This window comes from Malus domestica, chromosome 03, assembly GCF_042453785.1.
Source record: "Malus domestica chromosome 03, GDT2T_hap1".
Lineage (NCBI taxonomy): Eukaryota > Viridiplantae > Streptophyta > Magnoliopsida > Rosales > Rosaceae > Malus > Malus domestica.
In genome coordinates this window covers 10331069-10346207 of record NC_091663.1, presented here as the reverse complement: position 1 = coordinate 10346207, position 15139 = coordinate 10331069, and the positions used below count along the sequence as shown (strand labels likewise).

The 15139-nt window shown below is 37.3% G+C and overlaps 2 protein-coding genes and 1 long non-coding RNA gene across 3 annotated transcripts; 2 read left to right on the top strand and 1 right to left on the bottom strand.

Annotated features, from left to right (window-relative positions):
* Window positions 1-1745: 1745 nt before the first annotated feature.
* Window positions 1746-6509, bottom strand: LOC103422843 (uncharacterized). The gene is made up of 8 exons (XM_008360897.4): window positions 6028-6509; window positions 4238-4732; window positions 3911-4073; window positions 3467-3758; window positions 3229-3301; window positions 3059-3149; window positions 2709-2788; window positions 1746-2319 (listed from the first exon to the last, which is right to left on the bottom strand). The coding sequence occupies exons 1-8, from the start codon at window positions 6106-6108 to the stop codon at window positions 2176-2178; spliced, it is 1419 nt and encodes a 472-aa protein (XP_008359119.3). The 5' UTR covers window positions 6109-6509; the 3' UTR covers window positions 1746-2175.
* Window positions 6510-10295: 3786 nt separating this feature from the next.
* LOC139194647 (uncharacterized) lies at window positions 10296-10925 on the top strand. The gene is made up of 2 exons (XM_070819541.1): window positions 10296-10586; window positions 10776-10925. The coding sequence occupies exons 1-2, from the start codon at window positions 10296-10298 to the stop codon at window positions 10923-10925; spliced, it is 441 nt and encodes a 146-aa protein (XP_070675642.1).
* Window positions 10926-12334: 1409 nt separating this feature from the next.
* Window positions 12335-14766, top strand: LOC139194427 (uncharacterized). Its single transcript, XR_011579247.1, has 4 exons — window positions 12335-12629; window positions 12806-12943; window positions 13562-13620; window positions 14503-14766. It is a non-coding gene; the product is annotated as an uncharacterized lncRNA (long non-coding RNA).
* Window positions 14767-15139: the final 373 nt, after the last annotated feature.

Genomic DNA, 15139 nt, shown 5'->3' with positions numbered 1-15139 from the left:
TTATTTCTGCATAACTCCCTCCGCATTATGCAAATTGCATATTACCTTGTGGCTCTTTCTCCAAGAGAAGGTTGGAGTCATGACCTTAAGGACCGCGCTTCGTCTTCTGTTAGCTGTCGAGGTCGCAGTCTGGAAGGTGCAGAAGAGGATTGGAAACCGACCCTCGAGCACCACCGACAGCAAACCTACCCGGAAGACACTAGGATCGATCCGTGCCTTTCCTTTCTTCCTCCCATGCCACCCATTTCCAAGAATTGTTATGAACTTGGGTAAGTACCACAAGTTCTAACAAGGTCCTTAAGCACCAGCTCATGTGTGTTGCTTACAGCGCAGTACAAAATGTGATTTCACATCCTGTTGGGAAAGATGATTTTTATAGAGCGAGGCCTTGGAATGGATAAGCACAATAGAGATAAGGTCACATGAATTATCAAGGTGAGTGTCGAAGAAAGTCCATTTCAAAAACCATGCATGCATTATACGTGTAGCTTCGGCATCAGAAAAGTTGAACTCTGAGCAACCGTAATATTTATTTCATTGGTTATATCAAGGTAAGTGTCAAAGAAAGTCCGTTTCAAAAACCATGCAAGCATTATATGTATAGCTTCGAAATAAAAAGTTAAATGTTTTGTAACCGTAACATTTATTTCATTAATTGTCAAGGTAAGTGTCAAAGAAAGTCTATTTTAAGAACCATGCATGCATTATATGTGTGGCTTCGAGATTAGAAAAGTTAAACGTTGTATAACCGTAACATTTACTTTTTTGATTATCAAGTTAAGTGTCGAAGAAAGTCTGTTTTAAGAACCATGCATGCATTATATGTGTGGCTTCGAGATTAGAAAAGTTAAACGTTGTATAACCGTAACATTTACTTTTTTGATTATCAAGGTAAGTGTCGAAGAAAGTTTGTTTTAAGAACTATACATGCATTATACGTGTAGCTTCGACATCATAAAAGTTAAACACTGTATAACCGTAACATTTACTTTTTTAATTATCAAGGTAAGTATCGAAAAAAGTCCGTTTTAAGAACAATGCATGTATTATTATGTGTAGCTTCGACATCAGAAAAATTAAATGCTATGTAACCCATAACATTTATTTTTTTAATTATCAAGGTAAGTGTCGAAGAAGGTCTGTTTTAAAAACCATGCATGCATTATACGTGTAGCTTCGACATTAGAAAAGTTAAAACTCTATATAACCGTAACATTTATTCCACTACTGAATAAAGAAGAAATATTCAATCTACGATGTTACTAATAATATAATATTCATATTCACCGAGTTAGCTCAACTCATTTTAATTAGTTCATGGTGTCAACTCAAAGATTAAGCACTTGATTCATGTCAAGTAAGACTTTGAGCAATATTGTTTTTAGATCAAGCTAAATACCATCCAACAAATTATGACTTGAATACTTATTCCATAAAACAAGGTCTTGAATAATTGCCAATGTGCCTTTACTTTTCAAACCAACCAAGATCATTGTCTTGGATTTTCATAATATTATATTAATTATTTAGTCCGGAAATCAAAATGCTTAAACTTTCTGGAGCGACTAACATGAAGGTTTTCTTGATGTGCAAATTAAAAGAAAACGTAACAAAAAATCATTGCCAGTTGAAATTATAGAGATCTCAGCACATCGAGACGATCGCAATAACTTTATATTATAATTGTATTGATGAATTTGCCTGCAGAAATTAACTAAAAGAATGAACAAGTAGGATGAACGGCGTCGTCAAAGTGGGTTGCACTTTATTGTATGTTGTAAACTTCAGAAATTAAATGGAAATGGAACAGTAGCGATTTTTTGTAACACTTTTGGTCGAACAGGCAATGATTGTTAATCAATACAGCATAAGTATTTTGTGCTTTCTAAAGTTGAAGCTCGAGCACGAGTTCAGAAACTAATGCTCCAATCGCTCTAACTAAAACACGTCTAATTACACTTGGTATTACCACTGCTATAATTTTGAGGCTATAAAATCTTGTGTTAAAAGTGGGAAGCGTACAAAATTCCAGGATATATTACAAAAATTATCAAAACTCTTATCTCCGCTATAAGTTTACTCACGTGATATCAACCATTGATGACCTTACAGTAACGATTGGTCACTCCTGTGTGAATTTATGGTTCCTGGAAACTGGTCTGGTCATGCCAACAACTAGGACATCTGGCGTTGCCCAGACGCAGTTTGCCATCTTCTTCTCCATCTCAAGAACTCGACAATAATGGAACTCCCACTTATTGCGACTCCCAACCCAGCAAATGTTGCGAGGAGAATACAAAGAACTGCTTGCACGTGGACCTGAAGCCACAATATAATGCAAAAGTATTTAACACACATTCACATAAGATGATGGGACTTGGAATGCTAGAGTTATTTCAACAAGAAATTCGGAAAAGAACTGCAGCATATTGTCTCCAAATAAACGTAGATCTTGGGATATCGGATGCTTGTTGTCCCAAAGGGATTAAAGGTCCAAAAACTAGCACAAGGCCATTTAGTGTTCATACTAGTGCAAAAAGTTCATCGATATTTATGATCTGATTTATGTGCATAAAGGTCTGTAAGCCACACTGAGCAGAATAACTATAAATAAGGGGTCGTTTAGGTTCCACTTCGATTAAAAGAAAAGTGCGGGATGAACCTATGAAAAACAAAGAAGAGAACTTGCTGTGGAAAAAGTTTCTTACCAAAGAGTAAAATATATGTGCAAATAGAACGACCAGAGCAAACTGAACCGATGCGTAAACCCAAACAAATCTTCTTTTCACTGAACAAAGAAGATTCAAAAGTTAGTGTGGTGAATCAACAATCTATAAGCCGTAAAAGAATATGGTAACAATTCACTGCCACGGTTGCATGAAAATATATCATGGCTTACATTCTAACATTAGATGATTGCTCTCGTAACTAGTTGCCTTCGGGGCGATGCATGTTAGAATTACTTGTAACCTATAAACTTAGAACTTATGTTTTTCACACCACAAATTAGCACCAGAAGATTGCACAAATTAAAGAGAAATGATGATTGCCAGCCTACCCATGGTTGATGAAGTCACGGATGAGAGAAGACCCAGTACACAAGAAAATGGAAGAGAGATGGCAATTGCTCCAGTACCCATCTTCTCCACCTGCAGTGAACATACATATTATGAAGGAGTCAGAAAATTATAAAATGCCAAGCTCCGCAGTTTTGATTTCCAATCTTACCAGGAGCTGTTCAAGAAAACAAAAGTAGGCAAGCATGCTGACAATGACAAGCACAGGCACTTCCTGCCAAACCCTGAAAAGATATGAACTAACAATATCAGCGCATGAATGTTTTTCCATGGAACATTTTTTCAGCATAATCCTTTTATTGAGCTTATGGGATGCAAGATAATTAAACAAGCAGGTTTGTTTGTGAGGCATTGAACAATAAAAACTGTATATATGCAAAGACACTTGCCTGAACCCATTAGCATCTTCCTGCTCATATAGACTTGCTCCAGCATTTCGAGCTCGAACACTTTGAATTCGTAATAGAGTGACAGGCAGGTTTTGAACCTCTTGCTTACAAACATCACACGTCTTGTTACCTTTGATGCTAAACCATTTAATAGCACATTCTTGGTGGGCCAGAGCAAGTTCGCCTTTGCAACTGCATTCCATTTTGAGGGTCTCACCCCCTTCACACAGTTCCACTAGACAAATTCTACAGACGGCCTCTTTCTCCGGTATGTCTTCACCATTATCATCATCTTTCCCCGAACCATGAGAGTAATAAGATAAAGAATTAAAAAAATAGCCTAAGCAAATTTGTTATACAACAAAGTTATAAGTCAGAAACGTTAGCATATAAAACTTGATCAGGATTCAGTGTTCATGACATAATCGTAGACAATAAAAATACCAGCATCTACTGTTGGGGAACTAATCGATACACCATCCCCTTCCTTGACTCGAGGAGTTGAAGGAATTACACGGAAAAATGAATCCATCATCTTTAAGTTCATTTCTTTATGGTTGACTGGGACTGAAAGTGAGCGAGCTATCTGTCTTCGGGATTCTTTCCTCTGTAAGATAAAAGAAACACGACTGTATAATACACATGTTTATAGATGGACATGACTGAGATGTTTGATGGCCTAGTTAACATGTATGCTAACAACCACGTGGTGGGTGGGTTGATCAACTAGGTTCGATTAGACATTCTTGAACAATAATGTCCAGAACTTACAATTGAATACAGAGAGCCACCAACACTTCCGCCATGTGCATATTCTCGGTGTGCAAGTGCAATTGGAGTTACAGGTAGCGATGATGTTGTCTTCATCCTCGGCGTGAATAGTTTTGTGAGAGACAGTGACCTTGAGATGGAAGCTTTCTTCCGAGCTCCTGTAGACGAACCTTCTGCAGCTAGGTTGGACGCCTTCTCGGCATCAGCAGAACTTCGATACTTGAAGCTTAGTTTTGGAAAAATAGATTTTATAGATGATTTGCCTTTTGCTGAAGAGGGCACTGGCGAATCACTCATTCTTCCGTCTACAGAACCAGGTGTCAAAAGAAAATTCACTTTCCTAGGAGTAGGACTTGGTGTTGGAGGCATCTTTATTGCAACAAAATCCTTGACACAATCTTCGGATGTTCTCGTGGGTATCTCCAGGTGGAGATTTTGTCGCTTCCATGGATGAACTTGGGGTGCTTCTTCAGCTACTCCTACTGAATCTTCAACCTGAACAAACGAGGACATAAAATGAATTGAAGAGGATGTAAAATAGAAGCAGAAGGCAATATATATACATATACATATATATGTTTATTTTCCAGCTTAGCAATCTTTTCTTCTTCCAGGTTTTTCAATAATTAATATTATTAGAAAAGATAGCCGTTCTGAAAGAGAGAAGTAACCAGCTGTATCAGACAGAAGTGTTGTATTAAGTAATAACTCATACAGCTAGCTTAGAACCTACATTTTTGTATCCATTATTCGAAAATGTTTTCCAAGATTTTTACGTACGATTTCTTTTTGTAGGCAGAAATTAATCAGGGAAAAAGAAAACAGATTCATCCATGAAACATAATGGACAGAATCACAATCAGTAATATCTGATGTACTTGATCAATCTTTTCTGAACTAGATTTAGGTATATTTCCTTGTATCATTTATATACAGAGATTCCTGTTTCGGTGATCTGTGCATGTGTGTGTGTCTGCAGGCAGCTGCATGAGAGGGATCCCCATTGTTTCCGACAAATGGGGATCAGGGGCCTACTCTGCAGTGTAGTTCAGTGATGTGAATCGTTTAATAACTGAATATACACTAGAAAACTTCCGCAGCTATGAATTTCTTATATCAGCCAATTTCACAATTTAAATCCAACACATTGTAGCTTTAAATTGTTTGAACTTGGAGAGTAGTAGTAATACAACATGGGTATGTTTAAATGCACAACTACTAGGTATGTTACCATAGTCTGTATTATCATAAACACATAAAACAATTTATCATTCGATTTAGATTCACGCGCACTCACATTTGTACTAAAAACTACTTAAACTGGATGCGGCTAAGATTATTGAGAGATACTAAAATCCCAGCTACTCATTTTGGCAAGACACCCACAATTTGTCCTTCAGAGTACGAAATGTTATTCCAGTTTACTTACAGGATGATGATTTTAAAATAATTGCACATGTTCATGTTTGGGGAACTCCAAGCGCAATGGTGTTCTAGGATTCACAATACTCATCAATCAAAGAAAAGAAGATAAAACTTTTTGGACAGAGTCCCTAACTTCATGTTTATTTTTTCTTTGGCTTATGAGATAACAGAGAACAAGATCATCAGAAACAGATGATCCAAAGAAACACAAGAAAAACGCAATTAATTAATCATCCGAGGTAAATGAAGGGGTATAATACTTATAATCTAGCTCATGATTAGCTCAAAACACGGGGGAAATGGTGATTGCTGGATTACAAAGTGAGTTAAATTGTAAACTGTACATAGAAGCAGAAAGTTTGTACCTTGTGAAGTGGCACAACAACTTCTCCTTGCCCTTGGCATGATTTTTTATCATGATCATGCTTTTCTTCCTCAGTTCCCATTCTCTCACTCTCTACAATCCCACAAACCAAACAAAACCCAATCAGAACACCCTTCAAACAACAAGCCTACACATCCCAATCTAAAAAATAAACCCACAAAAGGGGAAAAATAAAGTGATTAAAACAAAAGAAAGAAAAGGAAACAAAGAAAGAAATTGGAATTTTGGGTTATGGAGATGTAGGTTTCTTGGGGTGTGTGAGGGAGTGGGGAGGAAAGGAGGGAAGGGAAGGGAAAATCAAGTAGGAGTAGCAGTAAAGGAGAGGAAAGGGAGATTGAAGATGCTTATGAATGCATATTTATGGCAAAAGGTGGTGGTGGGGTGGAGTGGAGAGGGGTGGCCTACTTCTGCCTACTCTGCCACTCTATCACTCTTTCCTTCGTCCTCAGCAGTGAGTGTCACATTCATAGTGCGCTCGGACTCCCGTCATTTTTATGGACACGCTAACTCTCACCCACTTCATCGTACATACTTTGCCCACTCCAACATTTTTTCGTCTTATCATTCGATCCATTGAGAGTCACCCCTGATCACTTAGGAATGTTTTTTAGTGAGGAACTTCCAAATTCCAATAAAGTAACTAAGAAATAGATCACAAAATGTTAGACAGGTGGGACTAGAAATGCGTCATATGAGTGTTATAAAAGGCATGAGAGAAGAATTTATAAATGACTACTTCAAAGGAGAAAAGGGCGTGGAGGAGCCTCGGATCTTAGTGAGGAGGGTCACAAGGGTGCCTGATTTCAACCATGACACTAGCTCTCCTCATCTTATAAAGCACCTGGTCGGTTATGTTTTTGTTACATACACGTTAAATCAGCGTCACGTGAATAAACAGATGTTATATCAACAACAATAATTAAGCCATTAACTACATGATAACAATTTAATGTCGGTCTGAGATAAAAGTGGGTCATCGAGTGCCACGTCCGAAAATAACCTTATCTTAAAATGAATTAATATTGTAACTAGTTTTATCTTTTTAAAGAGAAATACCAATACATCATGACCTTATTCTTTTTAATAAAAGGAGGTTCTTCTCATTTTAGTTTGACACAAGTTATTGGGAACGTTGCATATGGTTCGACCTTTCAGAATCTCAATAATACGGCTACGACTTCAAATCTTTTACATTCATTTTGCGCGTGACTTCTTTATGATCTCTATCATTGATTTGATCTCACATAGTCGGTGCTATTATTCTAGCACATGATTTCAAATAAACTAATGAATATATATATATATATATATATATATATATATAATTGTTATTAGCACTTCAAAAATCTCATTCTACACTCATCACAAGTGTATTTTTCCTTCTAATTTTAGAAGATTTTAAGTGCAAAATGAGATTTTTAGAGTGCCAATAACTTATATATACGCACGCACACACACACGCATATGCGCTCATGACATAAATCTCAAATTTGATATTCAACAAAGCAATTTGAGAGTGTTAAAGTGGTATCCAATTGGAATATTGGGTTTGCAATGAGGATCCTCTCCGGATCATTTTTGTGAGGATCCTAGGATCCTTGAATTTGGGATGAACTCTTATACATAGATCTTGACAGGCTTTTGTGATTGTCTTTTGAGGAAGAGGATCCTCTCCGGATCCACTTGTGGGGATCCTAGGAATCCTCACATCCTAACCGTTCACCGTACATCGTGTAACCAGTTTTCGTCAGATACAATTTGTGTTTAATTTTAAATAAAAAAAGTCAAAAATGATTTCTAACCGCCCGATACACGATGAATGACTAAGATGTGGGGATCTCTAGAATCCCCACAAAGTTAATCCGAATGGAATCCAATTCCGTCTTTTGATCTATTTGTACTCTTTTAAATACATATTATATCTATTGTGAGGTTGGAGTTTATACTAAAATAAATGTTCAATATCCAAACTTTTAGATGTTTAAATCTTTTTTCGGATCATTGCATTAGAGCAGTTTCAATGTGTAAAGGCTCTCCAAGACAATGGGCAATTGAATCTCCTCAAGTGAATAGTAACTGCATTTTGCATCTTCACCCCTAAACTGAATAGCTATGACAATAGGCAATAAAATATTAGTATTTTTTATTTTATAAAAAAATAAAAAATAATTTGATTTTAATTTCGAATAGGATTTTTAACTGATCTGGTCACGTCAGATGTCATTATCTGAAAATACAATTTTTGTGGATAGATTACGATAAGATTTTTAACCAATTCCGTCGCGCGACATGTCCTTACCTGTTTAGAATCGTTGAAAATCTTCAAATGTGGTGTAAGGTGAGAGAAAATGGTAAGGTACTTATAGAAGAAAAAAAAATTAAAATTTATTAACTTAATTAATTTGGATCGTTGGATTACAAAAAATTTGAAATCTAACATTCCAGAATGTGACACGTAGCCCATCGTAACATTTTTGGTTTATTTCCTTTTTTTTAAACCTAAAAACCTGGACCATTGATTTGGAAATCAACGGTCCATATTCAATGGTATTTGAGTGGGGCTGGCATGCGGGTCCCAGCGTCTGAAAATGTGTCGGAGAGCCGCCCCTATGCACGCTTGTTGGCCACGTGCCTGATGCAAATTTTTTTAGAACATGGCTAACGTTAGCCTTGCATCACTCTCCCTTAGGCGCTCGAGCCTTGGACATGCGCCTGAGCTCTCCCTTGGGCTCCCCTTCAGCCCAATAGCCTGAATGGGCTGGAACCACTTTGGCAGGCAATTGGGTTGCTGGAGCAACCTGTCCACAAGGCCAAAAGGCACTCTAGAGAGGCCCATGTTACAAAATAACAATGAATCTGACCTATTATGTTCAAGTATATTAATCACGATGACTGTCTATATTATAACATATAAACTAGTAATATTAATAATAGTCTGAATGACAATTACATTAAAAATCTTTTAAAATGATATTACTTGACTTCTTACTTGAAAAGAGTGAATCCTTTTAACCTACGAAATTGACCTAGCTTACATAACGAAAAGCAGAGTTATTTTTACCTATGAATACTAAATTGCTTAGTGAAAAGAAATCATATAGAAAGAGAAATGGGTGCACAAAGTGATAGTGCACGTGGCGGCAGATATGATGACTTACAGAATCATAAAAGATCATATCATCCCCATCAGACACTTAGCCTACTAAATTACTAAATCACCAGTTTCTTTTGATCTCCAATCTTTTTAACATAGTCTCGTTATCTGGAGGATCAGCCCAACAACAGAGAAAATATATTGGAATAACATTCCTACCTGATTAATTGTTGTCAAATTGCTAATTAAAATACAAAGCATTGGCAGAGCCAAGTACAAGGTTTCTGTGGGTTATAACATTGGAAGAGTTTTAGCTCTTTAAGCTTGAAACACTAAACATTTAGGCCATCTTATTTTTTTAATTGTCATAGCCCACATAGCAAATGAAGAGCCTGAATCCCTATTTTTAGGGAAAATAAGAAATGTTAAATAAATTCATCATTTTAACCAATACTAAAATTTAGTAGTAATAAATTAAAACTTTTATACCACAACGGTGTCTTATTTTATTCATTTTAAAGTTTTGAAGGCTAGAAGCCTTAAAAATAGACTATAAGGCCATCTTCAACTGATGGCTGGCCAGATGGCTCGTTTTAGCCCTCTGGCCCTCCAAGATATTAATATTTTAATGAACAGTACAGGACCATATTTACCTTCGTCTCCAACCGAGGGCCAAAGGGTCATAAGGCTCGTTTTAGCTTTGTCACAAAAAACCGTCTCCAACCGAGGGTCAAAGGGCTAAACATAATTTATTATTTAAATTTAAAAACTACAACAACTTAAATTCAAAAATTACAACTTATATTTAAAAACTACAACTTAATTTAAAAACGACGAATAAAATTTAAAAACTACAAATAAAATTTAAAAACAACATTAACTTGAATTTAAAAACTACAACAACTTAAATTCAAATCCAACGACTAAGTGACGTCAGCTAGCCGTTGGTAGCTGACATCATGGTGACGTCAGCTAGCCGTTAGATTTGATTTTTTTTTTTGCTATAAATAGGGTGGATATTAGGCTATAATTCACATAACTTTGAATTCAATCTATTTCAATTCAAGTTTGCAATGAATTCCAACTTTGGATTCTCTTCGGATTCCAACTGGGGGTCTTCATCCAATTCTAAAAAAGAAGCAAAATGAGCGCAAATGAGACGAGAAGATGAGGAGTCTAATGAAGAAGTTCAAGTAAGGCACAACAAACAAAACATAGCAGCAGCCATGGCTGCGGCTAGGGTGTGTCAGCTAACTGAGGAACAACCTCAATGGGGTGGCTCTGTTGCATGTCGCTTTTACAAACCACGAAATAGAGCGATGACGCATGCCAATCTGATGAACAACTACTTCAACCCTAACTCGGTGTACACAAAAGAGGATTTCAAACGTCGCTTCGGGATAAGGCGTTATGTCTTCGAGCGTTTACTTCGTGATGTCCAGCAGGTCAATCCATACTTTCGACAGAAGCAGGACAGAGCAGGCCACCTTGGTTTCTCACCTCATTAAAAGGTTACTGTTGCACTCTGAATGCTGGACTATGACTCCCCAGCTGATTCGATGGATGAAACCCATGGTATGTCTGAGTCTACATGCCTTGATACTCTTGAACAATTTTGTGACACAATTGTTCAGGTTTACAAAGACGAGTACCTTCGCGAACCAAATCAAGAAGATCTAAATAGGCTCATTTGCAAAGCTGAAGACTGTGGCTTTCCGGGCATGATAGGGTCATTAGACTGCATGCATTGGGATTGGAAGGACTGTCCCACTGGATGGAAATGAGGCTTTAGCAGAAGGTCAAGAAAGCCAATTGTTGTGTTAGAGGTGGTTGCCTCATATGACACATAGATCTGGCATGCTTTCTTTGGAGTCCCTGGATCCCAAAATGACATTACAATTCTTGGGCGTTCAGCCCTCTTCAATAACTTAATGGAAGGTAAGGCACCTCAACTTGACTACTACGTCAACGGTCGTCAATACAATATGGGGTATTACTTGGTAGATGACATCTACCCAAAGTGGGCGACACTTGTCCAAGCAATTCCAAACCCTAGGAATGGCACAGAAAAGTTGTTTACCTTACACCAAAAGGCATACCGGAAAGATGTTGAGAGAGCTTTCGGTATTCTACAAGCATGGTGGAAGATCGTCAGCGAATCGGCAAAAGGGTGGAGTCGAGAAAATTTGGACTCCATCATCATGTCTTGCATCATATTACACAATACGATAGTGGAGGATAAGCGAGATGGGTATATTAATGGAGAGTCTGATGACGACCAAGAAGATCCCAATAGGTCAAGAAGGGCTCGTGCAAAAATATATGATGGGCCTAATTTGCCTTTCAATCCAAGAATTGGCAGTATCTCTATAAATGAGTACATGAGACGCTATAGAATGATACGTTCTCATGCCACAAACAAGTACCTACAACAGGATCTTGTTGCACATCTTTGGGCCAAAAGAAGCATGGAGTAGGTGTTTAAATTTTATGTTGTTAAATGTTTTTAAAAATGTTGTTTAGGTTTCATGTTGTTAAATGTTTTTTTTTATGTTGTATAATTTGTATGTTGGTTAATGTTATGTAATGTTGTTTCATATTGTTTAATGTTGTTTCATGTTACTTAATTTAATTTAATGTTGTATAATGGCTTAAGAAGTTATAGGAAAAAAATATAATTTAAAAAAAAATATGAAACAAATTTTGTAAAATAGAAGTTCTAGGAAAAAAAATATAATTTAAAAAGAATATGAAACAAATTTTGTGAAATAGAAGTTATAGGAAAAAATAGAATTTAAAAAAAAATATGAAACAAATTTTGTAAAATAAAAGTTACAGGAAAAAAAATAGAATTTAAAAAAAATGAAAAATAGAAGTTATTGTGACAGCCCGTCCCTAATTTTAAGAATTTTTAAAGTTTTAATAAAGGATTTTACAAAAATGCCCTTCGAGGCACGCACATCATTCGAGGTTAATCGTTGTGTCATGCCATCTAAGATTTGTTTTCTTGACATATCCTCGTAGTACTCGTCGTTACGGACGTGTGGGCGCAGACGGTTCGTGATTTGGAGTTATATCGAAGAAGTTATTAACGTTTGAAATTTGGAATTTTAAGGAATTATAATTTTAGTAAAATATAGAAATTCTTTCATGAAATTGGACGGCCCAGATTTATTGATGAATGAAATGGATGGCTGGGATGAGGGAAAGGTTTTTGGTGTGTGTATGTGTATGAGAAGAAGAAACAGAAAACAGAAAAGAAGAAGAGACTGGGCAGAAATGCCCAATCGGAGAAGAAGAAGGTGAGAGCAAACCAGAAGAAGGGAGAGGAAGAAGCTGACCAATCAGGGGACGGAAAGGAGGGAAAGGAGGGAGAGTGGTGCGCGGGGGAACAGGAGGAATGGGTCACCCTTGACCCGCGCGACCCAAGCTTCCAAATCGGCGGGTTTTCGCCATTTCCGTCCAAATTTCCGACGAATTGAGTCAAGGTACCACTCCTAATCATCATCTAGGCCTTCCCTCTTTACGTTTCACCCCAAGAATCATTGAATTTCGTTGTGATTTCGCGAAGAACACCCCTACGGGTGCCGCGACCCTTTTGTTTAAATTCTCCAAATTTTGAAATGTTTTCTTTCAATTACTAACACCTTTAGCATTCCTTTAGGACCTAGAACAAAGCCCAAGAGGTAATTGAGGCGTTGGAACAAGTTTGAAGGTCGAATTGGAAACACCCAAATTCTAGGGTTCTTCACGGTTTTGGTGAAATTGAAGCACTTCCAGGCCAAATTGGCCTTGGTCTCAGGTATGAAAGTTGTTCTACTCATTGAGATCTTCAAATCTGCAAATTTTGGTAATTTTTGGAAATAGTTGAATTTTCCGGCGAGCCGGGGGCGGCCAACCGCCACCCGCGGCGGCCCGCGCGGCGGCGTGTGGCCAATGGCCGCCAATGTCATTATTAGCTTGTGATTAAGGTTCTAGGTTCTGTTTTGATAATTGATGGACGTAAATTGAATAATTGAACCTAAGTTGGTTACGATTCGGGGTTAGGTGAAAATGTGAATTGACGATCCGACCGTTGGATCGTCATCAAACTTTGATACGTTGTAATACGTAATATTTGAGGATTATAGGAACTTACGGATTGGGAATCCGATTTACGGATATTCCGGAATTGGAATTGTAAGTTCATAAAATAGAATGTTAACCGTCACTTAGTTTTGGAAATTGACGGAGATCCGACCGTTGGATGGTAACGAAATTTTAGGATGTTGTCCTAGAGGTATATTGTGGACCTCTGGAAGTTTCGGATTTGAAATCTGAATTGCAGATCATCCGGATCGAACTACGTAGTGACGTGTCTTATATAAGTTATGTATTCTATCGGCAGGATTTCTGAGGTTGGGTTTGATTATTGTTCTAGGCGCTAATCTTCATGACGCCTTGATGTGTGGTGCTAGGGAGTTGTTGAGCGAACTCCAGGTGAGTGGGCAGTTTTGTTTTCGTATTACCTTTATACTATAAATTTTTCCCAGAAGATGAATTTATACGAAATTATGTTTTGAAAATGCCATGCATAGAATTATTTGGAAAAGGTGAATTTCACATGAGTTATATGATTGATATATGATGCATACATGTTGCATGGTGCTGTGGAGGCACAGGTAAGTCAGGTGAGTTCATTATTCATTTAATTGATTGTTGATAAGATGTTTCAAGCTCATAACCTGCACCCTAGGTGTTAGTGCTTATTTTATTCACCACACCGCACGCTCGCCTTGGATCCAAGTAGGTGGATGTCGTACAGACCATGTGAGGGTTCCGACATGCTAGTCGTATAGATCACTAGGCGTGATTCCGACTAGTGGGTGATCTTAGTTATGCGCGCTGATGATTGATGAGAGAAGCACTAGAGCGTATTTTTACACCTTTCATCGTACAGACTACCTTACGTAGTTCCGAGTGATGTGCAGAGTAGGGCCGTATAGGTCACTGTGGTGACTCCGGCTTAGTGAGATATTGAGCTATTGAATTAATCGTATAGGACCAACTGCAGGGTCTCCGATTGATTCCTTATTTCACCTGATTTATATTTTGATTTATGGCATGGCATGTTTTTCTTGAAAAATGTTAAAGATTTGGGATTCAAGTTTTGAGATTTCATATGGTTATATATATATATTTTTCTGAAAAGTGTTAAAGGTTTGAGATTTGAGATTTTTGCTTATATATATGTTTATATATATGCTATTTTCTGGGAAAGTATACAGGTTTTACGGTGAGGGGTTAGAAATATTTTAAATGAAAAGTTTTCGAAAAACTTTGTTTTACTGACCCACTCAATTTTGTTTTGCGCCCCTCCAGGTTCAAGTTAGCAGAGCTTTGGTGGCCACGAGGAATCCAACGGTGTTCTGACAGAATTCACAAAAGTAGGACTCACCCTCGGGTGTGTCATCTTAGTAATTGGAAATTTTTTTTAAAGCTTCTGAACTATGTAAATGGTTACGTCACTCTCACGTGACGGCCAGCACGCCCTCCTTCGGGACGGGGTGTGTCAGTTATAGGAAAACTTTTGTAAATAAAAAATAATAATAATAATAATAATGTAAAAAAAAATTTCAAATGCAACGACAAGCTGACGTTAGCTAGCCGTTGTTTTCTTAAGATAACCGACATGAATACATTTATATTAAATAATATAAACGTATTCTTGTCGGTTATAACCGACATGAAAGATGATTTTTCTGGCCAGCTCTCTCCGATTCTGTGGGGCCCTCTCAGATTCCACAACCCTCTGGCCTAGCCCTAGGTTGGAGACGATTTTCAGGCTATTTTTAGCCCTCTAGCCCTCTAGATCATTCGGTTGGAGATGAACTTCTTACCTTAAATTTACTTTCAAGTTTATTATTGTTTAACTTTATGTAGGCAAAAAAAAAAAGATGAATATTTGATTTCGTAGTAATAATTTTTGCTTAACTCACTCATCGATTTCTGACTCCGC